The sequence below is a fragment of the Ochlerotatus camptorhynchus genome, unplaced genomic scaffold, assembly GCF_037179485.1.
Source record: "Ochlerotatus camptorhynchus isolate MF236.1 unplaced genomic scaffold, CSIRO-AGI_Acam_v1.1 ptg000182l, whole genome shotgun sequence".
NCBI lineage: Eukaryota > Metazoa > Arthropoda > Insecta > Diptera > Culicidae > Ochlerotatus > Ochlerotatus camptorhynchus.
In genome coordinates this window covers 2,457,826-2,484,711 of record NW_027040672.1, presented here as the reverse complement: position 1 = coordinate 2,484,711, position 26,886 = coordinate 2,457,826, and the positions used below count along the sequence as shown (strand labels likewise).

The window sequence follows — 26,886 nt, the reverse complement described above, 5'->3', positions numbered from 1 at the left end:
TATTGCAGTCTTAGTATCTAGTTTTCCTAAAATAAGATTTTAAGAAGCATAATTTATAACGAATGAAGTAGACTTCAAACCTTCGAAGAAGATTGTTTATTAAAACACAACTAAATGTTCTCCACTATTTGTGTGCTGCTTTGAATTAATAAATCGCTCTAGCATCTTGTTTTTTTTTGGTGCTGTTCCACCTAATTTTTGCAGCACTCAAGGTTAAAAATTCTCAATTTTCGAAGTCATTCTCCTCTCCTCTCCTGTGATTTTTATCAAACCATACAAAGTAATCAATCTCTTAGGTTCATCTCTTTCGAAAAGGTACCGGCATACTTCTTCTCAGACGGAAGACAAATTACAATGCCTATGGTAGCTCATATGTACACATTCGAACTACTGCTGGATTGATGGTCCAGATAATTGTTGGCTTTTCTCGGGGGAGGTACAAATGTATTCAGTGGCATGTGTAGCAGTTTTTTGTATGATCTTATAGGTAAGCCCCAGACAAGTCCGTTAATGTTGGTGGCTCAACAAACGAGCCAGCGGGACTCTAATAGCTACAATAATAGTACAACATATAGTGAGAGTTTGCTGTCTTTGATTCCTTTTAACATAATTTTCTTTTTCGTTTTGATTGATAACGGCATTTTTTTCCTTCTCACACACGACTGAGATCGACGGGCATGCACACACATGAGATATATTTTCCTCCATTCACTTGTTCTCTCTTGTTGCTTGTACGAAAATGATGTGTTTGGTTAGTTCAGTTTGATTTCGGTTTGCTTGGTTGGTTGTGGTACCGGAATGTGGAATGTATACGCTATACTTGTGCTCTAACGCGTGTGTAAATAACTGTCTTCACCACACTCCCACCCGGCCCCAGTTTCCCTCCCAAGGGAAGATGCGGCCACTACTCGCGCCAGAAGAAACAGTGTAGAAAAGCGCAAGAAATTGTGTTCAGAGCAAAGCTAACGCTCGGAACGAGAGAGAGATAGCGCCAAGACTAGCAATAGTAACAGAAGCAGAAGCAAATGTGGGCCACATATGGGACGCAATGCCCCTTCATGATGGCGCTTGTTTGCATCAATAGCAGCACGAACATAGAACGATACCGTTTGCACAGTGGGATCAAGTCTGGTTGAGCATAGAAAAGTCTATGTTTACATGTGACCTGATCTTTTCGACTAATTGTTAGAAAACTGGGTGCAGTTTTTTTTTGGCACCAGTTCCTCCCACTGTGCTTTGTGCACAAGGCAGCAGAAGCTGTTGCTTTTTATTCCAGAACACATTTCAAAGAGCAAAAGAAGTTTTTGCTGTTATCAGGACTAAAACGGAACCGCTGTCGTGATAAGCCTGCCTACAGAAAAAAACATTGTCCGAAGGCGTTCTCAGCTTTACTTGTGCCACACGAATTTATACGAATCGCCTCCTACTTATTGTGTTTCCAGGGCCTTAAATATGTGAGCTTAGTGTGCAATGAGTAATAATAGTGCATAAAGGAAACCAATCCACATCCATTATCCTATTGTGATATTGAAAGTGCTTTTATCAGAAGAAAACGAATAATAAGAAGATTAAAGTGTAAGAAGAGCGAAAAAACCAAGGAAACTGTCCCTTCACGGACTGGTGACCATGGTACGCCGAGCTGTTTCCACGTCTCCGGAATCATCAGCTCATCTGAACCATCATATCAGTCAAGCACAAACACCAACGTCTTCAACATCCTCGCTATCGTCCTCATCGGACAGCCAACACCAACAACAGCAGCAACAACAACAACACTCGCCGCAGCAGCCACAACAACAGCAACATTCTCCCCAACCTCAGCAGCAACAACAATCTCTCCAGCAGCAGCAGCACCAACAGCATCATCCCCATCAGCACCTTCATACACCACCTCACCATCATGCCCATGTACATCTGCCACCGCACGAAAATGGACACAATATCTATCTAGCAACCGCTCCGTACTCGCCGGAATACTATCCGGAACATTCGTACTACCTCCCCCACCCCGACTATGGACCGGCCTCGCAGCATTCGGGACACATCTGTCCGGTGCATGACTATGGTAAGCAACAAGTGAGAATGTGATTAAAACTAGCATTTTTTTTACGGGCAGAGATGAGATAACAGAGGGTATCTCAACGACTGACGATGCAGCATAAAGTAACAAACAACAAATCCGTCCTTGTACCGCTTTTCCCGGTCGCCCTTTCTTTCACATTAACTCGTGCATACTTTGTATACTTCGGTATGAAATTGAGAAGTATAATGTTGATAACACCGGGTCAGTACTACGGTCTAATTATAAAAGGTATGACTATTTTTAATGTCTGATAGTGGTCTCGGAGGTTAACATTCTGGACACCCAAGGTGGATTAAACATATTAAAATACAGCCAGTTCTTCTTTAATCAGTAGCTCGATTCAACCTAACTAGACCACTCTATTTCGCTCGGTCAGGGTGGCGACTCAATCGAGAATCGAAACGAACCGGGAAATAATTGGGAATTTGATAGAAAACTAAAAATGTTTTCGTATATATTTCGATCGCATTCTGTTAACATGTGGTTGAGCAACGTAAAATAAAACAGAGGAATAACAATATATACAGAATGCGCCATGGTCCATGGTCCTTTACAATTTATTTAGGCTAATTTATGAATACAACATCAATCAAGTGGCCACCTTTAATAGACACAGTAAAAGGTGCCCTTTTTGCTGCGTTTTCCATCACTTTTTCGAGTATCTCTGGCGGTATAGCGATGATTTTGGCACGAATATTTGCCTTGAGTTCGTCAATGGTATAACTTTTATTTTCAAATAACCCCACAAAAAGAAGTCCAGAGTCGTAAAATCTGGAGATCTGAGTGGCTAACCGATATCAAGGAATATTCCTAGAAAAAACTAAATTGATTGATTTGCAGTGTGGCATGGCTTGACCAGACCTTTTTCACACATGTGCGGGTAGACATAATGAGTCAACATCCACCGATATCGACTCCCTGTTTGTCACTATATTTTCGACGATATGCACGTTGAGTTAGCACAACTGTACGACTATTCACGGTTAAAATTGTACTGAATTGACGTTTCCAAAACTTGTCTACTCAAGTTAATCGGTTGAAAAATGTCAAAGTTATTCAATGTTTACATACCTACATGAGAGATGGCGCACCTTGTATATCTAGGGGCTGTTCATAAGCTACGTAGACGGTTTTTGAGAGGTTTAATACCCCGTAGGCAATCGTCTATACAATGATTTGGAAATTTCTGCGGACCTTGGGCATAGAGTATCATTGAGCTGCCACACAATATACAAATTCTTGCATTGGTTGGCAAAGAAAGCTATCCTAATAGTTACCTTTTTGAAAAATACTCTTGGAATATTATTAATAATTCTCATGGAGTTCATTTTGAAAATCTAAACAGAAATATCATGGAATTCTCGTCAGGATTTTACCAGGAAATTCGTTTGAAATCCAAAGCATCCTCCTTAATGTTGTTAATTAAAAATAATTTAAAAATTCTCATCAATTCTGTCAAGAATTCTCGTATAATTATCTTCTAAATTCCCTTGAAAACTACGTATTTTAATAACGCAAGTAATAATCTATGTCTCAAATAACAGTTTTGGTTTTATTATTGTAAACTTCGTTTTTGTAGAACATCGTTAAAACTTGTAGTATTGTTTAAGGTATTCTAACCATATTTAGCTGTTTGGAAAATTCTTAAATGAAGTGGTCATCCGGCTTACTTTTACCATACATACTTTCTAAATTTACCTCCCTGATTCGCAGGTCCCTTCAACATCGATTTATTGAATTGACTATAACAAAATTGAGGAATCGTAATTGTATTAGGATATTCCAAAAATCCAGATAATTCTTGGCGTCTACATCCAAGCTCAAATACAGAAGATTCCGTCTAACCCATACGTCAAAAATCTTCTTCTAACGATACCTCTTATTAACATTTATTAAAAGCAGGAACTGAATATATTTAATTTGATAAGCTCGCTGTGCTCACTTGCTTCCCCATTCTGAGCATACACACAAAATTCGCAAACTAGTAGATTCATGTGGATGAAGAAAAAAACGTTCCTCCTTTCTTTGATGCCAATGCTCCCGACCGATGTCCACTTGAAAGCGATTCCTCACGGCGACTGGTTTGCTTTCGTTCTTTTTTTCATTTAGGTTCGAGGCCCAACCAAAACTATCCTACTGTGTAGACTCTCTCACACACAATCAACTCTCAGTTGCAACAGCAAAGCAAACGCGGCGATCATATGGAGTACATGTGTGGGGTGGTGGGAGCCGACAGGTCCCATAGTCCAGCGCCACCGTCGTCGTCCCAGTCGCTAAGTCCCGTCATGTCCGTCCAAAGTGTGGGCATGGTCTCGCACACTCACCCACTACCAGTGCTGCTGACTGCCGCCGTTTCTTCGTCCGTGGTGGGATGGCTTCAAGTGGCACACAGAAAAGTTGATTGTACTCTGTGCAAATAATGACCTTGATTAGTTATGCTCTTTTTTTGCCTCTCGTTCACTCCTTTTTCCTCAATCGTTTCCATATAATCGGCTACTATAGTGGCTAGTCGTCGCGTTTCTGCTTGCTGCTGTTGCTGTTGCTGCGATGGATGTTTTATAGCTCACTTGTATTCCAATGGCGTGCACGACATGAACCCGGTACAAGTCTTTCAGTTTTTACTTAGAAGTTATAGCTTTTATAGAGTAGTCATATTTATGCGATGTTCTTATTTGTATATTTTAAGTGTGGCTTAAAACCTAGTGACTGATCCTAAAGTACGTAGAAAATTTTCACACTTAAATTATTTTGCTGGAGTAAATATTTTTTAACAGACTATTCAAACTTCTGTGAAAGTCGGTTAATTATGAAAACTTGTGCAAAGGTGAAAAATTAACATGTTTTTACTAAAAAAAAAATCTATCTTCAGGCTAAGTTCAATTAATACCATGTAATGAGAAAAAAACAAAATATGCAAATGTTTGATTTCATAAAGTGTAAAGATTGTAAGAAATTTTAAAAACTTTTTTGAAACCCTTTTTTTTAAATAGTATGGCTAAAATTTCAGTCTTTAGCCAACCCTATACAGGTTCCCTATGTAAGAAACTTACTTACCTTACAATTCAGGCTAAGGCCTGGGTGCCCTTTGTTGTACCCAGAAGATGTATGAAACTTGCATCGTCCTAATTAGGATACCTGTTATTTTTATGTCTGAAGATTTGATGATGCAAATCGTTCATTGCAAATATCTCTAGTACTCGAGCCAACATCTCTGAAAGCCATTATCTTAATCAATACCGTACATCAAACCATTCGTATCTCTTAAGCTTTCCTTATATTTAACTAGGTCTTAATTGCTTACACTTCTCTAAAATTTAAGATATTTTCCAATTTTCACTTCAAACGCACAAATTCCTAAATAAATGTATGTGCTTGCGAAGCTTTTGTTTTATGGATCTCATCTGATACTTAAAAGTTCAGTCTCGGTTACTGACAGGAATAAGGAATCTCACACAGCACCGACCATGGTGTGCTTAGCCTATGGACAAGGTGTTCTAGAATGCAAACCCCAAACAAACAGCCATACTGATTTTTTTTCTTTGTACTTTTCCTTAAAAAATGATTTTACATGAGCATCTCCGCTGCCTTCCACAAACTGAGCAATCTCTGAGCCTTGCACACTGTAATTTTGTCAAACGATGCTTGGAGATTTCAAAGATCAAAATATCAAATGAAAGGTAATTGAAAATACAACGATAGTCTAGTCACATTGGAGTATTGAGCGAAAACCTGGGAATAATGCACGGCTCATATTTATTTTAAAAATTGTGTATGGACAATTGTCTACGCAGGGGGAGGAGGGAAAAAATCCCAAAAAAAAATTTTTCGTTGTTAATGAACAGTCCCTAAGGAACAAAACTACAAATTTTACAAAATTCTGAGAACCACTCTATCGTTTTGCTATGGAATACCTGCATATAAACATATCCGAATGTTCTTAACGACTCCAAGAAAGCTGTGCTCTCTTATGAACTTCGCATGCATTTTTGCATAATTTATTTAGGCTCTTGCTCTCGATTAAATCAAGTGCAGGAGTCTAATAGGATACAGCAAAACATTGTTTTGAGCTTTGCGCGTGCTTAAATACAATTCTGATCAGTACTGATGAAGGTACCTATTGATAACAGAAATTGTACGATAAAAAATGAACATGTTTTGACCTTGAAATGATTGATTTCACTGTATTTTACACGTTCACAAACGTTTTACTACATTCGCCATATTTTATTTGGTGAGTTAATGCCATTGGCTACTGAACAGGGGATCCAAAATGTATTTATCATGACAAAATGACATAAGGCTACCGAACCAAATAATATTGGGTTAACAGTAACTGCAAGCAACAACATTAAATTGTTTGAAAGTTTTTCTGCAATGGAATGGAAAGGGGAACTTACATAACATAAATTTCCCCTTCAATTTAATTGTACATCAACCGCGTAACAAATTTGCCAACAATTGTATCTTGTTGTTTCCACCGTTGTTAGCTATGTTTCAGATAGAGTTTGTCATGACAACGTCGCTTGATCTTTGTGTTTTGTACCCTGCTACTGAGACATCCAATAAAGCATCTGTTTTATTTTTTTAAACAAAAAAAACATTACTTTAAGAGAGAGAATGATTAGTAATTTCCATTTAATTCCAGTACCTTATTTGATTATCCTTGACAGATACGCGTATTTCATCTACAATGTGCAGACTTCTTCAGTGTCTTGTACTAATCGCATTTTACCGAATATGTATTAACCCTGACACATATTTACTCAGAAGTTAGGTAAACTTAAATTTTATTTCATGTAGGAGTAGGTACCCTGCTGCTTACTCGTTGATGTTTCCTAGGTAGTAACTTGAAAAGCCATGTGTGTCCGTTTCCTTGATCCCTGTTGAGTAAAGTTGAATTCCGTTGTTTGTTGATGTCGAGGCTCTTTGCAACATCCACTTTCAATGGTGTAGATACGGTTCGTAAAATCGTGATGTCCTCCGTCGATAGTTGGTGGTCCTCTGTGAAAATGTGGCCGCTGGCCACTCTTTTTGTTGTCACTGTGGCTTCCGACTTTTGATTTCCCCCCGATCTAGGCTTCATGGCTGTCGACAAGCGTTCCCTGAACACTTTTATTACGTTGGTGACAGTTGATTTGGCCAGTCTTAACCAATCCGCTAACTCGGCGTGTGAGTAGTTCGGATTTTCGCGATGCGCCTGCAAAATGTTGATGCGTTGCTCCTCTTGCTTGGACGCCATTTTGATATCTGAAGAGTAAATGTCAAAATAAAAAAGAGGCACGCAAGACATGCGTCAAGTTTAAGCCGACCAAATTTTGATCGGTGGGCTCTTCTGTGTCTTGTACTCAAGTGTCCACGTTTCGTGCCACTTAGTACGGGGGTGAAGTTCACCAGACCTCAGGGTCTTTGTAGTCTGTAGTAAGCACGGCTTTCGGAAATAATACGTCTCCGAATTTCTCTGCTGCAGTTGTTATCCGACGACACCAATGCTCCGAGGTATACTAATTCATCCACCACCTCGAAATCAAATCCGTCGATTATCACGCTAGCCAGCGCTGGTGGTGTAGTGGTAAGCGCTGACCCACCCCAGTGGGTCTGGGTTCAATCCCAGTCGAGGTCGGTGGGATTTTTCGGAGGCATAAAAATCTGGTCACGTCTTCCTTCGGAAGGGAAGTAAAGCCGTTGGTCCCGGCCCATGTGTGTTTGAATGGGTGCGATATCCTACGCAGGTGTGGAAGCTGCCTTCCTGAAAAAAATGACTGGCACTAGATTGCGGAACAGAGACCGACGTTAAATAAAGGAATGCATATTACAAACACAAACACAGAACCTTCCATATTCTCCCATACACCTGCAAAACGAATTATTCTGGAACGTTCAACGGCGAATATTCTAGAAATCATACCGACGTTAAATAAAGGAAAGAAGATTATCACGCTACTGCCTATGCAAGTCCTATCGCGCTCGATTCCTCCAGCCAACAGTTACTTTTACCACAGACAAACAGACATAACTCTCGCAAGTTGTTCATCCAAAAGCATTTAACGGTAAATTTAAAAGTATCGTTGTTGGTAGTACCGCCACCTGTGTACAGATGGCGGTATTTTTGGCGGTATTGTTCTAGCGACGATGTTTTACAATGAGAAATATTCAATATGTTATGTCTGTTTGTCTGTGATTTTACTGCTAAAGTAAGCATGAAACTTTTTTCTTTCAATAATTTCACATACCTGAACTTTCAAATCTTCTCATTCATCTTCAAGATAAATGTTTAAGGTATACTTTGGTGCAATAAGACCATTGAAAAAGTGCATTGGTTTCGTAGAACATAACAACAGATTTGCAAAAATGGGCCTTACAAAATCGGAATATTACTGTATATCAATCACATTGTACCTAATTATAACTTCAAAAATATTTCCTGTTCTCTTGCTTCCTCAAAAAATTTCCTTTCAATATAAAAAATACACTGGCCACCCTGAATGTATTTTCAAAGAATTTTCATCCTATGCTATATCAGTTATATTGTTATTAATTTAGGACTAGATATTCAAGGTACCAGTATGAGTTTGAGCATTTTTTTAATCTATGATGTAGAAATTTTTCCAGAAATTGGGATTCTTATCCAACTTTTATAAATTCTCTTTGTATACTAGTTATTTGTCCAGTTATTAATTTGTATAGTTTTTCGACAGAAACTATGAATGTGGTTGAGTTTGCTCAGGAATTTCTCATATTTTTTGCACAAACACTCGAAGAATATTTTTTTCTTTATTATAGAGGCTGTCTGTCACTGACTGACCGGTTCACCTTATAACTGAGTATTTTTCTACCATGAATTTCAAGAACATCAACAGCAGAACAGACCAAGAATTTGACTGAATTCATAAAGAACTTTTAGATCGTTCATGCATTGTCATTGATTCGTCCCAGCATTTTTCACTAACATTCAATGTAGCTCTGGATAGTTTTCAATGTTTTCTCGAAACTCTTTTATTATTTTGTTGTTGTAGAAATCCTAAAATTCTAAGAGTACTCCATACACAATTTGTTTTCATGAAATAAATTCAGCAATCAACAGTGTTTTTCATCACCATTGTTAAGAGCTCTATGAAAAGTCATCATCGTATTCCTCATGCCACATTACGTACGATGACCAACTTCCAGATTTCGACCATAAATCAATTACGAACATTCTAAAAAAATCCATCATAATATAAGCAGGGAGCTTTCTGGAATCTCCTATACAACACTGCAGAACTAGTCTAGAATGTTCCACGATGAGTGATCTAGAATGTTCCACGATGAGTGATCTAGAAAGTGTACGTTTCTTTATAAATGGCTAAAGAAATTATGAAACGGATAATTCTAGTAATCAAAAAATATGGTTAGATTGTATTTTAAAAGATTTTTCGTTAGAATGATTTAAATGGATATATCCTGGAAATTTCAGATTGTTTTCGTGAAAAACTTGGAAATTTCAAATGGAAATTTAGTTGCCATCCACCGTTCAATCTTACTGAGTGACTTAGTAAAATTGTATTGCAATCTCTATTCTCTCACGGAAATATTTCTTTGTTGTCATAAAAAGTGGGGTCTCCCAGATCTCATATGCAACACTGCAGAATGAACTATTCTGGAATGTTCCACGCCAAATATTCTAGAAATGTTTATAAAGTACTCTGTCTAGAAGAGTATGCAACATCCAAATAATTAGTGAAAGGTTATATAAATCAATAACGCACAATTTAGACAATCTTATTACAAACACAATAGCCCCGTTGGTGTAGTGGTAAGCGTCACTGCTTTCTCACCCCAATGGGTCTGGGTTCGATCCCAGTTGGGGTAGTAAAAATCATAAAAATCTCTGGTCACGTCTTCTTTCGGAAGGGAAGTAAAGCCGTTGGTCCCGGCCCATATGTGTTTGAATGGGTGCGATGTCCTACGCAGGTGTGGAAGCTGCCTCCCTTGCACATTCGATTACCGTCAATGGATGGCAATCGATGTCCGTCGGTGATTGGCACTAGATTGCAGAACAGAGACCGACGTTAAATAAAGGAATGCATATTACAAACACAAACACAGAACCTTCCATATTCTCCCGTACACCTGCAAAACGAATTATTCTGGAACGTTCAACGGCGAATATTCTAGAAATAATCATACGTTGCTTTAAAAAGGCAATCTTTGTGACGTGCTCTATCAGTATATATTGTACCGTCGCGTAAGCAACTTCCAGAAAATAAGTGAAAGGTTATCGAAAGTGAAACAAACTAGAGTTTTTATTGAATTACAAGCAGGAAGCAGGATAACTGATGTGAGATAAGATTCATGTTAATTATCGGATTGACTGTGACAACTTAGACTGTGAGTAGATACGATACAAGTTAGGTTTGTGTGCCATTTGATGTTTGAGATTTTTTTATAATTTCTATGGAAATTATATTAAATGTTCTTTCTTGTTTTTTACGTTTCTACTAGAACGTTTGTTTGTACTCTACTAAGCGTCCTTCAAGCTCATTTAATTGTAGAATGTGTCTATGTATGCTTACGTCTGTCGGCTACTAACTCTAAAATTAAATTAAATGGCTTATACAAATTTAGTTTTTGCAAAACAAAATTGATTTGACAGATCAGATCTATAACAAAAAGAAGGTTTAGATAACTTCTCATCTAGGACAGATATTTGTATATTCGTTAAACTTGAACCATTGCTTAAATAAGATACATACGTTAGTTTTTAATAAACGACAGTTATTCAACTTTAATATCATTTCTGACGGACAGGATAACATTTTCCAAACCCGTTTTATTCGATGGCCCCTCAATGAAAAGAGCACGCCTATGTATGTACTATATGTTGGAATTCTTACCTCTTACTTGTTGTCTTCTTTTAGGGCAGTATTTGATCATAGTGTGTATACACGAAATATTAATGACCGTCTGGTCGGGTTTTATTTTTTGTCGTCTGTAGTCGGAACTATGCCTTATGTACTATATCTTTCGCTGTCCTTCTGTCTCTTGCATAGAATGTTGAGTGTCTGTTTAATGAATTTACTGCCATATATCGGGGACCATACCGCGAAGACAAACGCAATAAGCATATTCCTGTTTGCATGTTGGAGAATTTCCTGAACTGAATTTCTCCTGCAGGTCGTGAGACCACAGATCATCATAGCGCTATGTGTCACGTAGTCGGAATTAACAACCGGAATGCTAGTGGTGGACGCCAACAAACCGTGTAAAAAGATAGCAATCAGGATCCATTCATTGTCCACCGGTTTATTCTATCATCAATTTGCAACAGCCAAGTGCGAAGCCATTTCGCCTACGCTATTTCCATTCGATGCCGCTGACTACCACACCGGGAGATCCCACGAGAAAAAAAAAACGGCCTTTGGTTGCCAGAAATTCCCACATGCGAACTGGTTTTGGGTTTTTTGTCGATCTGCTGAACGGGTTCTTTGTCCTCTGATGGCTATAACGCGTTCTTTGCATCTCGCTCGGGACGAATGAGAAGCAACGGTCAGTAACATTTTCTGTCAAAAAGTAAATTTGATGAAAATCATTGACTTCTCTCTTGCGTCATTTAAGGCAATTAGCGTTGGACTTGTTTATAACAAATCTGTAGGAGCAATAATTCCTAGCATTAAAAGGTTGATAACGAATTATGCGATGCTTTAGATCTTAATCTTGTGACACTGGACAAAGCGCTACAAATTATAGATACTCATAGTAATAGACCTACCAAAGTTTCCATACAATTTGACAGTTCGTTTGGATATGTCAACTCACGTTGGCAGGTCTATTATAAAGAGTATCTATATTACAGATTTGAACCATCCATAATCACCGGTTATTCTCGCTAGTTTGGAGTATCTCCTCTTATTTCCCATCACATCCACGGTGAAACGTAAACACAAGAGTTCAATAAACGCCGTCCAATTTCGGCGAAAACTCCACCTTTGTTAGTCCGCTTCGTATCATCAGGTCAGTGTCTGCCTGCTTAATACATATGACGGTGACGATGACGGCACATACCACAGTTTGAAACTGGCCACATCGCCTTAGTCCATACCACTCGCAAGACTGACTGATGATGGATCACGGCCATCGACCAAACCGCAAGCCTGAGTATATAGTTTTCGTATATTCTCAAGTTTTGCCCAATAATTTCTTTCGCATGTGTCTGAGAGGGACAGGTACGATGCCATTGAACGGGAAAGTATTTTTGCAACGATTGATGTCCCAGAAATGGATGTCGGTAAGAAGTCGATGCAGCGAGAAAGAGTAGCAAAAGAAGTAAACTGAGTAGATGAAGGTGCCGTCATATGATTGGTCGATTTGTGCTCGTTTGGTGAAAGGATGATGAGAAGAGAAGACATGAATTGTAGTGGAAAAGTTGTTTGTAAACATGGATCGATTTGAGTTGGTGATAGAGTCGACAGAACATTACGTAGATGACATGACACGTGGTTTTGATATGATGGATATCTGAAGTATATTTCTGCAACCAGTTGAGCTTATCGTGTATTCGTTGTTCGTTTCAATGATGAGCGTGAGGTACTTAATACATGGCCCCTTATCCTAGTTTCATTTTACACTTTGTTTATTAATCTTCTAAGCGTTGTTCCATAGTTTGAAGTGAAATGTACTTGCTGCCTTTACATTATGATTTGTATACATAGTCAATATCGGTCTCATCGTTTGATGTTGCGCAATGAAATACAATTTTGATTGACATGTTGAGCAAGCCCTTGGGAGGGTCCTTCCATTCATAGAAGGTTCCATACAGTTATGTAGTTCCTTGCAAAAAAGACAAGATCAGCAAGAATTCCAATTTCTTAACTCTTCGAGCACCAGATTAATTGAATTTAACACATTTTTTTTTCAAAATGATGTATCCCGGACAGCGAATTCAAAATATACTTATTATGATAAAATGACATATGATAAACGAGCATAATTATAATGCAAGTAATAAAATTTTCGTAAGGTCAAGGCTCTTTCAGTAGTTCAATTAAAAGTTGTCCATGATGCGTAATATTATTTATTTCTATAAGCTTCCCTTTCGTGATGAAAGTTTAAACGAGCATTATTTTGAACGCAAATAAACATGTAAACCATTGCTCTCCATATACTTGTCAATCATTTTAAAATCTATAAATTCAAACCATAAGAAACACGGTATGCAGGAAAACTGGTCGGCAACATCCAGTTTCCTTATTTTTTTTTTGCGCTAATACAACTTCCTTAACCACAAAATAAAGTCAATTAATACGCATAATATCAGTGCTAACATTTGAAAACGGCACAAAAGCCATTTGTAAACAAATGGTTTGTGGGCCCTTTACTCACTACTTGAAGTACACCCACGCGACACAACAGCAACATCGGGTAGGGGAAATTTTCCCCTTCCTGACGATGCTGTTGGTTTGCGTGGGCGTTCTTCGGGTAGCGAGTAAAGGGCCCACAAACCATTTGTTTACAAATGGCTTTTGCGCCGTTTTCAAATGTTAGCACTGATATCATTCAGCCTTTGTGAAATCCTTGAACATCCTTTGGTTTGTTTTTTCCGTCGATCTTGTTTTCCGTGCTGAGCACCAATGCTACCGACGTGCCAGGAAGGCATCTCCCACACCTGGACCCTACCTATCGACCCATCAACTCATGAACCGGGGACCAACGGCTTTACTTCCCATCCGAAGGAAGGCGTGATTAGAGATGTTATGCCTCAGAACATCCCGGCGGCGCCGACTGGGATTGAACCCAGGCCTTCTGGGGTGAGAGGTAATCACGCTTACCACTACACCACCGGCGCCGTTAGCCTTTGTGAAATGGCTATAATGATAATTTCCATTACATCACATGAAAAGTCAGAAAAGCTATAAAACCTACTATAACAAATGCGGGTCATTCCAACTCAAGTGTATACAAATTTTCCGAAAGTTGTGGACAATGTCACCGATTTCAACCAAACTAAGGCAAAAAGGCTTATTTTGATATTTTGAGAATTTACATTTCGCTCTAAAGTTACTCGATCTGTTTTTTGTGTTCTTGATCTACCATTTTAAAAGGTTTAAATATAACAAATCAAAGTTTTAAAAACCTGTCTTACGATTTATCAAACTTTGATTTGACGTTTTAGTGTTATGATTTAGGGTGATGTAAATATTACTTCCATGTTATGTCCGACATCACTCAAATATGACGAGACACACACACACACACACACACACACACACACACACACACACACACACACACACACAATAAATGACAAAGGACGAACAATGTATAAAGTATTTAATGAATTGATTAATTAATCATTAAATTAATAATAAATAAAAAAATGTGTTGTTTTTAGGAAAAAGTGCAGAGGGAATGACAATTTTAAATAGGACTGATTTTTTTGCCAAGGTGCCATACAATGAAATTTTTATCAGGTTCATTAAAAAAAAATAAAATACGCTAACATACAATGAAATTTTTATCAGGCACATTAAAAAAATATAAAATACGCTAACAAAACAGTCGAAAATAATTCAAAATACATTATTTGAAAAATAAAAAATAAATTTCAGTTTATGTAAAGTTCAGTAAACGTTGATCAACTTCGATCATCTAGTATACATTGTTGAAAATTAGGATTGTTCTTAAAATTGCATTCAGTTCCTTTTCGTTGATGATCGCTTAATTTTTTTGCATAATTTATCTATAATTTTATTATTGAGACATTAACCTTCACGGTCATTCATATTAACAACGATTTTCGTATCTCGTCGCTATTCATAAAGCTTGGGTAGTGAACTAAAATTAATATTTTATTGGTGAATCCATTGTTTATTCGATTGGTAAATGTTCAAGAACTAACACTTGGTGAAGAAATTAGAACTATTTACACGAACCATGCCTCAACACAGTTTAGGATAAACATCTGACACTCATCCGTCGAATGAAGCAGAAAAAAGATTTACCAATATCCCTTTCCCTTTCCCCCTTCCAATCCTCTAATTAAATATATTGATTAATAATCTCGAGTAAACCGCGAGTATTCGGCCCCCATTCTACTAACTTTAGTTGTAAAACAAATTATAAAAAAATATATGTCAATTAATTTGGCTCCGCAAAGCTACCGCATTTGAGCCTTTACAAATAAATGGATTATAAAAAAGGATAAACATCGGATTCATGAAAACATCACACATTTGAGCGAACCGGGATAAAAACTACCCGTTGCAGCCTCGGTTCACTACGCAAATCTGCTATTTATCATTATGACACAGCGCACAGCATAATCGTGATATTTGAACAGTGATTGGCATTCACAAATTGCCTCATAAAAATGTCGTAAAATGTCGAAAACGGAAAGTCCCAATACGATCAGGGCCCACGATTGTTATTTTTACCATCAATGGATCTTTAATAATCGGATGAACACGAACCAGAGGCATCTTGCAGCTATGCGTTGGCATTCAGTTTTACGTCAGGATTCACTTGGGAAACTACGGTGACTCAATGGTCGGCTTTCGTAGGCTGCAAAGATGTTATTTCCGTGTTTACAGAAGCCACACGGCCGGTGAAGACAATATTTATCAATATTCCATGCGAAAGTAATGATTCACAAATCTATATTTACATTGTACTGCGATTTAACCAAACCTGCAGGCAAGTACTAAGTATCATGATTTCATGCAATGCTTACCTAACTACCCAGAATCGATTTGATTTTCCATACAATGAAGGCGAATATTAGCTAGGATTTGCACTTACAACTCAAGTTCACTTTCAACGTGATGATTATTTCAGCACGATGGATCCCACACTTCGAGCGTGACACGCAGAGGATAAGGATCAGGAATATCTGGAAGCTAGTTTGACGTCAAAAGAACATACTACGGACAAGAAACCGGATAGTCCAGTCTGTGCTCCTTTTTGTTTGTGCTATTAGTGTTGTTCAACGACTTGAAATCCGCATCGAGACCTCTGCACACGATTCGGTGCCTCTCCAATAATGATTTCACGCGACGACGGTGATGGTGATTGCTAAAGGTCGTTTCTTGGGAATTTAAAATGAAAGAAACCCGTTCCAGCAAATACCATTGTGTATCACGCTTTTTTTTTTTTTGCCCGACGCAATCCAAATATCAAAGATCATTTTGCCATATGGAAACATACAGAGACGCGATGGTGTCCCCTTCGTTCGAAAAATGATCGCTCTTAATTATTTGAACATTAGGAATGCTCAAATATCGACATAAATTTTAATAAGCTCACAGTGGGAGTTCCATCTTCGAGGGCAGCACATTGAAAGTGGAAACGCAGAACTGCCCAGATTCACAAGTTCTGAGAAATAGCTTTCGCTCACAGTGTCGTATTGAGAAACGTCCTATAGTCATCACCATACACATGATACACACTGTTACTAAAGAGGTGGAATTTTGTTCCTCGGCTGTTGGTTTTATTTTAATTTACAAAACAAACCTTACGAATGATGCAAGTCGCTCTGAAATCAAACACTTTTCGGTTGTTGGGAAAGTGCACGGGTCTATGAAATCCATCCACTTTTGCGTAGCTTGAGTTGGCTTGGCTGCAACGATGGAAACCGCTGCATCTTCCAGGTGACGATAGTAAAGCGAGCATTTTGCCGGTGGTGGATTGCCTTGGTAAATTACTGGAAGATGACTAAGCAGTAGACACAAGCTGAGATAATCGTATTATATTTCCAATGGTTTCGTGGGTTTTCCATGTGAATTAAAAATGTCTAGACAAGAGTTGCAAGACGTACACTTGTACTCAGCGACAGTCGTTTAGATATACCTAAACAACACATTAAACACGGTAGGGACTAAATGGTACAACCTCCATTGGACATTTGAGCCAGATGGAAAACAGGTTGATTGCTATAAAATTGGTTTCCGATTTCATTGCAGACCGTTCAGTCAGTCGGGTGAATCAATTGTTTTGTCTTTCGATGAAAACAATTGAAAGCACACAATCAATTATATTTTATAAAATAATAAACTAGGCAATCTGTTATTTTGGCTGAAGGCTGTAACTACGTAGGCCATTTTTTTTTAGAGATTATACCCCCTTCTCCCCGGGAGACGGGCCCGGCGAAGTGGTTAACATCCATACCTCTTACGCTAAATGTCTTGGTTCAAGTCACGAATGACCTAAAAGTTACTATAATACAAAAAATCAGGGTTGGTAGCGAGTCACTTTTTAGTGACTTGATCACTTATTTAAAGCCAACTTTTTCTTATAATCAGTATCTATTTTCAACGTGAATTGATTTCAAGATTGATCATTCTTCTTCCAGTGCGTGGGATCTGATAGTCCAATCGATGCCTTCGTTTTGTTCTAATTTTCAAACAATTCGATGGTGCTGTGCTTCTATAGAGCTCTCAGGATGTCTACTCATTTGACTAAATAAAATTTTCTGAGTTTTCCAGGTTTTTCCAGAACATTAACGGATAATTTCCAGGTTTATAATAAGGAAGCTATTTGTTAAATGCAACAACAATGTAAAACAATGTATGCATTGCATTGCATGCAAGCAATGTAAAACAACAACAATAGCAAATGTTTATTCGATTAAGTCTGTACAAATAAATTAATTTACAAAAAAAACAACAACATCAATTAAAGCAAGACATGACAATCAGTTTAAAAGAAAAAGCTTTAAATCAAATCCATTTAATCAAAACCCATAACATGTTCTGAGAATTTCAGGGAAGTACAGATACCTTCAGGGAATTTATGAAAGTTTCAGAAATATTTCAGGAACTTCACAGAAATCCAGAGAATTTTAGGGAAGTTTAAAGGTGTTTTCGAGAATTTAATTTATTTCAGAGTAGAACCGAGATCTTCAATAGAATTGAAAGCTTCATGGAAGCTCCGAGAACATCAAGACAGAGCAGAGAATCAAGGGGCAGTACAAATAATTTCATGAAAATTTCAGAAAACTTAAAGAAATTTCGATGAACTCAGGGAATTTCCGGAAACTTTGGCAAAGCTCCGAGAGAATTTCTGGAACGCAATAAAAATTATATAAACATCCGGAAAATGTGAGCGTATTTTAAGAGTGTTATATCACGGAAAATTCAAGAACTTATAAACAAAAAAAAATTCAAAAATTAGCTTTGTTGATTAGAGAACAAGAAGTTCAATTAATTAAACAAATGTGAGAACTGTTAGCAAGCACCGATATCTTAAAAAAAATCAGAAAATTTCTAAGAAATTTAGATATTTTTAGATAGTTTCATGTCGGCGAAGTTCCGAGTACTCAGTAGAGTAGATCAGATAACTTCGGAACAATCCCATTAACTTAAGGAAATTTGCAGTGACTTACAAGGAGTTCCGTGGAATTATCCAAGAATTCTATGATTGATCCGAAAACTTCAGAACCGTCAGGGAATTATGAATGCATATCAGAAAATTTTCAAAAGCATTAAACAAATTTAAGAATTTCAGGGATGTCCAGATAAGTTCAGGGAAAATTAGTGATTTAAGACAAAGTTCCGTAAGCGTTAATAAAGTTTAAAAACACAAGGAAAATTGTTTCCAAACTTAAGGCAATTCAATTAATTTCAGTAAAATTGCGAGTTCTTAAAAAATACTGAGAAATTCAGTGTAGTCTAGAGATCCCTCCCCTTGGCTAGTTTTTTAACCTGGACGTTGGTGGGCGGGCCTAATCTTATGCTTCATAGTGGAACGTTGGAGACTATTGGTTTAGGTCCGGCATCGTTGGCTCATGCCGTGACAAAATAGCGTCATGAGCATGCGATGAGGATTACTGAGCTTCTCCTCTCTGATGAACCGTTGCATAAGAGAACCAAAGTTCTAGCCTGAAGTGATAGTATCACACTTGTTACTCCTTTATTTGAAAGCCGCGTTGTAGTACGCTTACAATACTAGACGGTACTGACGTTGGGGTCGATACTGGCGGGTTTTGCCGCAAATCACTTTTATTTTATTTATTTTTAAGCAGATAGATTTATTTGGGTTTGCAAGGGAATTATACTATTGAAATATTTCAGAAAGTGCCCAACAGTACTCCTTCTACTTGCGTGACAAGCTTTCGTTGTTGTTTTCATTGAGGTATTACTCAGGGAACAATATTAAACACCATTTTTGTACATGGTATTGCAACTAATCTTATATGTGCTTCATTTTGATTTGGGATAAGTGTTTGAACTATGGCTCGGGATTTCCACTGTGGCGTGCTTCTATTGTGACATACGTATTTTTGTGGTGCGACATAGTGGAAACGTGTGAGCGTAGTTGAAGCATGTACCCTATGTAATTTAAAAATCAGCTAGGAAACTAACTTCAAAGTGAAGCATTTTAGTCACTTGAAGGTGTCACCTGGGACGAACTAATATATATTAAATATAGGTCAAAGTCAAAAACAACTTGAAACACGTTAAATTTTAGATTACATTCACAAGTGCAGGTACTTAATAAAGCATGTTAGGTAGATTAGAGATTTCAATTATTTATTAAATTAGACTAGAGATATCATAATCATCAAACAAACTTAAATAAGAAAATTTAGACAGCCTAGTAGCATTAAGTGGATTAACAGAAGAGTTAGGATGCGGAGGGTCCGCTTAGGGAGGCAACTAGCCTTTAAAGCAACTGGCAACTAGCCTTTTCATGTATTGTCTGTTTATTTTGATTATTGCTTTAAGGGGGTATTCCCAATCTTTTGCCTTTTTTCGGCCTGTTTTTCAATTAATTTTTTTCAAGGAAAATGAATAGTTATGCGCCTAACTCTTTGGGATTCTTGTTTATTGAACATTAAAGTTTACAAATAAAAAATTTTCGACATAAAAAAAATACATTATTGACGTCACAAAATGGCGGCAAACAGACCCCTGTTCGCCGCAAACGCCTGGACGGGCGAAGACTTTTCTCGGAACGGCTTCATCTGAAACAGATTTCGTGATGAAATTAATAATCTGCATAAGATTCTCTGGAGCTTCTCCCGTTGGCAGCAAAAAATCTTGCAAATTAACAAAATGGCGGCCAGATGAAAAAACAGGCGATTTTTAGCCCGCTTTTTTGCAGCTTTAAGGTGCTTCAAACAATGTTAAATGTTAATATTTTTGGCTGAAAGTGGGAGAAGCTCCAAAGAATTTAATAAGGAACAAAATGCGCAAAGATTCAAGTCTATAGTTTCTGAGAAAAATCTTCGCCCGATAAAAAAAATGTGGTTTCGAGAAAAACGCGTTTAAAGTTTTGACTTTAGTTAAAACCATTTGGGGGTTCTTACCATTAGTCAGCTATGCCTGGACACCGAATTCGCTGATCGGAAAACGGCTTGGGGGGATGAAAGTATATAGTCTAAAGTACAAAAAAACGTGAAAAAAAAAATTTTGATTTTTTGAAAAAAAAGATCGGGAATACCCTCTTAAAATAATCAAAGGATGAAAGGATGAATCAGTGGGAGATGGATTTTCGGTTTCTTTACATTTAGCATCACTATGTGTCATTTCCTCAAAACCCCCCAATAACCGGCCTCTTCAATCCCTTCCTCTTCCCATAGCGTTCAAGTGGTCCGCATAGACTATTCAGCCATTACCCGTCCTTTATCCTCGGCTTTGGATTGACTTGCGCTCCCATTGCCCCACCAAACGCTGCAAAATGAAAATGAAAGAAATTCAGTGTAGTCTAGAGATGTTTAAAGAAATTCAGAAGTCTTTTAGGAGTTAGTAAAGTCTAGACTATTGAAGAAGAATTTTAAGGAGAGTTTTATGAACTTCAGAAAATCTTAAGAACTTCAGTTCTTTTTTGCTTTATCAGGGTGATGTTAAGCCATTTCTGTGCCTGTTCATCACCAGGAGAACTTTAGTGAAAATCATAGAACTATATTGATTATTTCGTTTCTCCAAGAAAGTTGCGGGAGTTTAAAGAAGTTCCAGACATTTCAGAAAAACTGCGTTAATTTCACAGAAGAGATCTTCAAACAAAGTTGGATAACTTCATATAAGTCTATGGAACTTAAAGAAAAATCCGAGAACTTCAGGAATTTTCATGAATATTAGAAAAATGCGGGAGTATTTCATAGAAGTTAGTAAGCTCCAAAATTAAGGGGATTTTCAGGTGGAGTTCAGTTTTATTAGTTTCAGAAAGTCAGCGAGTAGTTTTAGAAGTTCCTTGATTTTCAGAGAACTTTAGAGATGTTATGAACACTATTGAGATCTTTACATAAGTTCAGAAGTTCACAGAAGCTTAAACATTTTTATGACAGCTCAATTAAATTGATGTCAGTAAAAAAAAAGTTTAATTCTTCTTCTTCTTCTTCTTCTTCTTCTTCTTCTTCTTCTTCTTCTTTGTATTTAAAGCTTATGCTTATCGCATAGCTTATTCCGTGCTCTCAACTTAGTGTTCTAAATGCACTTCCACAGTTATCAATTGAGAACTTTCGATACCAATACCAATGCATGAATTTGCATATTGTGTGGTAAGCACAATGATACTCTAAACCAGGGAAGTTGAGAACATTTCCAACCCGAAAGATTCCCTCGACCGGATTGGGAATCGAACCAGCCGCCTCCGGCTTGGTATAACTGTACCTTTACTAATTAGGTTATGATCCCCCAAGTTTCATGAGAACTGCAAAATCTTAAGAGAAGTCTCGAGAACTTTAGTAAAGAACAGAAAAGCTCAAAGCAGTTCCGTTAACGTTAAAAAATTACATAAATTTTAAATAAGTTTCGAGAACTTCAGATTTCATAAGAAGTATAGTGATTATCAGGCTAGTTTTTCAAACTACAAAGAACTAGCTTCATTAACTTGTTACCTTTCAAGTAGTTCTGAACTCCTCATAATAGTCCATTCCATATTCAACACAGCTCTCTCATACAAATTCACTAGAAGTTTTCCTCAGCATTCGCTTTGTATTTTCCCGAAAAATCATGAAATTATTCTATAAATTCACCAGAATGCTTCTCTGAATTCTTAAAAAAAATATCACCAGAATATATTAAGAATACATCTCCTAATTCCATTGAAAAATTCCTCAAAATTTCGTTGGAACTATCCTCTGAATTCAATTTTCTTTAAATTTTCCTCGGAATTACCTTGAAATTCTGCTCAGTAAGAAACCCTCTGGAAAGATTCTCAGAATTTTCATTGAATTTATTGATTTCCTTTCGAATCTCACTCCTTTCAAATTCTCTTTCCTCTCCTTTAAAATTCTACTCACATTGAAAGTCTCCTAAGAGTTAATTTGATCACAAATTCCTTAGATTTCTCATTACAATTTGTTTGGAAAACTCTCGTGGAATTATTTTCAGAATTCCTTTGAAGTCCTCGTCGAGCTATTCTCAGATTTATTTGTAATCCTCCTTTTAGCATCTCCCCTTAAGTATTTCCAAAGACTTATGCTCCAGATTCGTTTTCTCCCATTAACTTCATGAAATTATCCTCAAAATGCCCTTGGAATTATCCTCTGAAGTTCACAGGAGTTCTACCCCTAAGAGTTTTCATTAAAATTTACTTTCAAATCAATTCAGGGTTTTCTTTAAATCCTACTCAAAACTATCTCTAAAATCTCCTCAATAGAGAAAACTAAACTCAAAACTATCTCAGGTTTCATATAACATCTAAAATTCATCAGACCTACCTTGATCGCAGATTGCACTTAATATTTTTCTGAATGATTTTTTTTTTTCTAGAACTTCCTTGGAATGAAGTCCTTATAAATTATAATAAAATTACAAGAGCCTTAAAACTGTGCAGAGAATTTGATTCCTGAATCTTGAAAATTTTCTGAAGTATTATAAAGTCCAGAATATCAAAAACTTGTTCAAATTTAAAATTTATAGGAAATATGCATATTCCAGAACCAAAAATAAATCCATTTCTGATTTTTTTTAAATTCATTTGTTGCTGAAGATTAATCAAGTCTGGATTAGTTTAGTTCAACGTGTGAATGAAAATATCGAGGAAAATTAAATGTTAAGTTTTTAAATGTATTTTTTTTAAATATACTTAGTAGGAAAATTATTCTTCCTTGAGTAATGATGAGATTGTATTGGATTTCCAGGTTTTTTTTTGGGAAAATAAAATTCCCGGATTCCCGGTTTTCCAGTTTTTTTTCAGGTAGTAGACACCCTGGCTATTACTATGGGTTCAATCATATACTTTTCATATTGAATTTTGCGCTTTAAAGGCTCTATCGTACAGAAGTGTTTATGAGAAACAAATTTAATAATTCTAAAACTTCAAACATTTACTTGGTGTGACTACTTTTCTTCTCTTAGGTCACTTTTAAGTTAATTTTTTACAGCTATAAGTCACTATTTGGTCACTATAATCACTATCTTTGACCGCTACCAGCCCGAATACTTTATCGTTTCTCAATAACTGTGGAGTAATACGACATTCAATATACTAATTACACGGGATTTACAACAATAGATCGCATTACTGGTTGCAATGGATTTATATCCCGATCAAATGCGTTGAGTCTCTCGAAGCGTGAAATACAAATGAATTTTTATTATTGATACTTTTCTTTCATTCAATTTCACACTTCGCTCGACGCAACGCTTTCCCAGCATGTCATCAGCCTTAGGTCTTTAGGCAAATAACATAGAAAAGCAATTAATGATCTTTGCTCTGAAATGTTACAGTACACACTCATGGCATCCTATACTTTATAAATGTCAAAAACTATTACATAAATGTATGTAATTGAAAGCTAATTAACTCGCACAGTTCAAATGTGGTTTTCTCCATGGTGTGTTCACGCCACTCGCCGTTAAACAAAACAATTCACCGCTAGTTAATTATTCTATCGTTTTCCCTTTACCATTTAATACGATTTCATAAGTGTTTAAATGCGTTCGAAACGTTGCCGATTTTGTTGAAGGCGTTGAAGAAAGTTTTTTTTACGGGTTTCTTCTGCTCATACACACTTGCACCAACTGCTTCAGTAGCAGCAGAGTACTGACAACAAAATACACGATCATTGATTCCATTTTATTCCATTACGGCGAATTGCACGTATCACGTCTAATATATAAATACGACGCAGTTATTTACACTAAACCGGCCACTACTGTGGTACGTACTTTGCACGGGTCTTGACCGACACGACGTTGAGAGGTAATCGGAAGAAACGGCTTGTATAATACAAACGAGATCATATTAAGCTTTCCTTTCACGCGCCGCCACGACACAAGTTCAGTTCAGTTCAGTTCATAGTTTGGTGGCTTGCCATGATGGAGCTCCGTCAAAATGGATCGAAGTAAGCCGCGACGCAATGAATGGATGCCATGGGTGATTGAGCGTAAATGTTGTAACGAGTCGACTGTCCTCTTCCACTTACTGTAAAGAAAGATAGAGAGGGGTGCATCGTCATTGCATTTCATCTGTTAGTGTCTAAAATGCAACAGGGAGGAAAGGAATATCATTGTTAAGCATTAGTGGAATTGTTTTTCAAACACTGTCTCAGTTGAGTTAATTTCAACTTGTAAACAAGACTTAGTTTGAACTAACCATAACTAACAGATACTGGGGTTTCTAAGAATTCAAGATCAACAATTGAAAAGGTCGTCATCATTTACATCAGCTTTTGCTTTCTCCTACTTGCTGGTGAAATGGGTTTGTATATGTGAGCTCCGATTCTAGAGAAAAGGTCGCAAGAAGTTTTGTTTACAAAACCTGATGAGTCCGTTCCGTTGATCTTGAATGTCATTAGTTATTTCTTCTTCTTCTAGGCTTTTTACGCTTCTGTAGCGAGTGTTTTGCTGGCCATCAACTAAGTGAAGTAGATGAACTTCCATAGTTATTAATTGAGCTTTATATGCCAACACCAATTTATGATTTTGTATATTATTTGACCAGAACAATTATACTCTATGCCCAGGAAATTTCCTCGTCGGGAATTGAACCCTCCACCTCCGGCTTGGTATTACTTTGCCTTTTCTGTCTTACCTAGGCTATCTGAGGCCTCAAAAGTTATTTACTGCCTATATAATTATTGCTTCTGGAAAAGCTAACAAACTGATGCTTTTTTTAATATTTTATAATAATTAATACATTTTATTTGTTCTCTCCACACAGGTCCCGTCACCGTACCGATGGTGTCACAAAACGGTACTCCTCCTATGGCAATGCCGGTGCAGGTTCCACCGGGCCACGTTATGCAGCAGATCGTCGATGAGAGCGGTACCCTGCGGCATGTGATTCTATCCACCCAGCATCAGCAGTTGGGCCAAGGCGGCGTCCAGCATCACCTGCATGGACATTTTGTAAGTGTACTATTTTGTAGGCATTCAAAATCAACCCATTTGTTTGTAGTATGGAATATTTCGAGTAACTGATGGATTTAGCTTAAACAATACAATACATAACCCATTGTTTGATGGTTCCTCTGACGGTAATACGTATACAAATTGATAAAAGATTTAAAACACCCTATATGGCGTTCCCTACGTTGATATGATCAAACCTGGGAAGATACCGGTGTGCACTTAATTTTGATTTATTTCAAGATTCTACGATCGATAAGAAATGAGTGTAATTTTATCATAGTACCAAACCTTCACCGAAGTAGACAACGTAATGAATGAATTGGAAAACTTCAGCTATAGATGAAAGTATCAACGAACTTCAACAGGTATAGGCACCTATACTTACGTCTTGAATAGTTTCGCGAAAAAGAATAACAAAACATAAACACAGCACCGCAGATGAAGATCGTGGAGAAGCAACGAAAAAAAAAAATACTTCCGCATATCTTTTCCGCTATTGTGCGTCTCTTGACTTTCTTCATTGTTCGGTTTGAGATGAGATTTTTACTCCTCTTTAGCTCACTCTCTATTTCGCGTGTTTTTTTTTCTTCTTCGCTATTTGCGATTCATTCAAACGTTTATTAGCTGCGGGTTTCGTCGTATTCATGAGCTGCGGCTAAATGTCGATTACGGCCAACATCCGGCGATAATGACACTGGCAGATATTATTTCGTTTCTGGTCAAGTGGTTGCATGTACCTACTTACGCTGCTTTTTGGGGAATTTTATTTTTCGGTGTTCAGTTAAACAGTTTTCAGTTAGGTCTAGGGTGTTGTAGGATTTTTTACTGCAACACAATTGTGACGAGAAATACTGATTTATGACTATAGTTAAGCAAAACACTAGCCAATTCCAGTAAAGTTTGCTAATGAAATATCGAGAAATGAATTTTGCACTGTGTTAATTGGAATAGCCGTTGCTTTATCGTTTCGTTGAAAGCGGGTTTCGACGCAGGGTGGATTTTCTGTTGCGTTTAGCTGAAAACGTTAAGTGCACAGGGTGGTAAAAACCTGGAAAACCTGGAATTATCAAAATATTTTCAGAGGATCTAAGATCGTTGAAGTTGTTGAATCTGTTTCTAATTTTGGTTTGCTGATAGACTCTATTCTTTGAAAGGTTGAATGTTATCAAAGTCATCAAACTTGTATTTTTCTTTAAATAATAAATCTCACAAAAAGTTGCAAGTCCCAGAATTTGCAAAACTATTCTTAAAGCGAGATTTCGATTTTTCGTATTCCCAGAACCACATTAAAAATTCTTCAGAATTCTTTTTTCCAAGATTGGAATTTTGAAATTACTTCTATATTCCATAAGCTTTTGTGTTTTTTTTTCACATTATGTCTCAGTAGTCTCGAATGAACTTCAATTCTCTCCGTTGGACGGCTCGGGAACTCGGTTTTTGGCCATGCTTCATTTACACAGCATAAAAGATGTTATATCAATCATCGTAATGGATGCTGATGTATGAAATATTGCTGTAATAGCAAAAGAC

The 26,886-nt window shown here is 37.2% G+C and overlaps 1 protein-coding gene across 6 annotated transcripts in view; it reads left to right on the top strand.

The window, feature by feature from the left end:
* The window catches only part of mtgo (miles to go), an 89,223-nt gene that overhangs the window by 40,215 nt on the left and 22,122 nt on the right, over positions 1 to 26,886 (top strand). For 5 of the 6 annotated variants that reach the window (XM_065222982.1, XM_065222983.1, XM_065222981.1 and 2 more), the window contains exons 2-3: positions 1,443 to 2,065; positions 25,166 to 25,353. In XM_065222982.1, the coding sequence (XP_065079054.1) occupies positions 1,627 to 2,065; positions 25,166 to 25,353 (627 nt within the window). In that variant the 5' untranslated portion in view covers positions 1,443 to 1,626. The remainder of the gene's footprint in view (positions 1 to 1,442; positions 2,066 to 25,165; positions 25,354 to 26,886) is intronic. The other variant, XM_065222978.1, reaches the window with a different exon arrangement.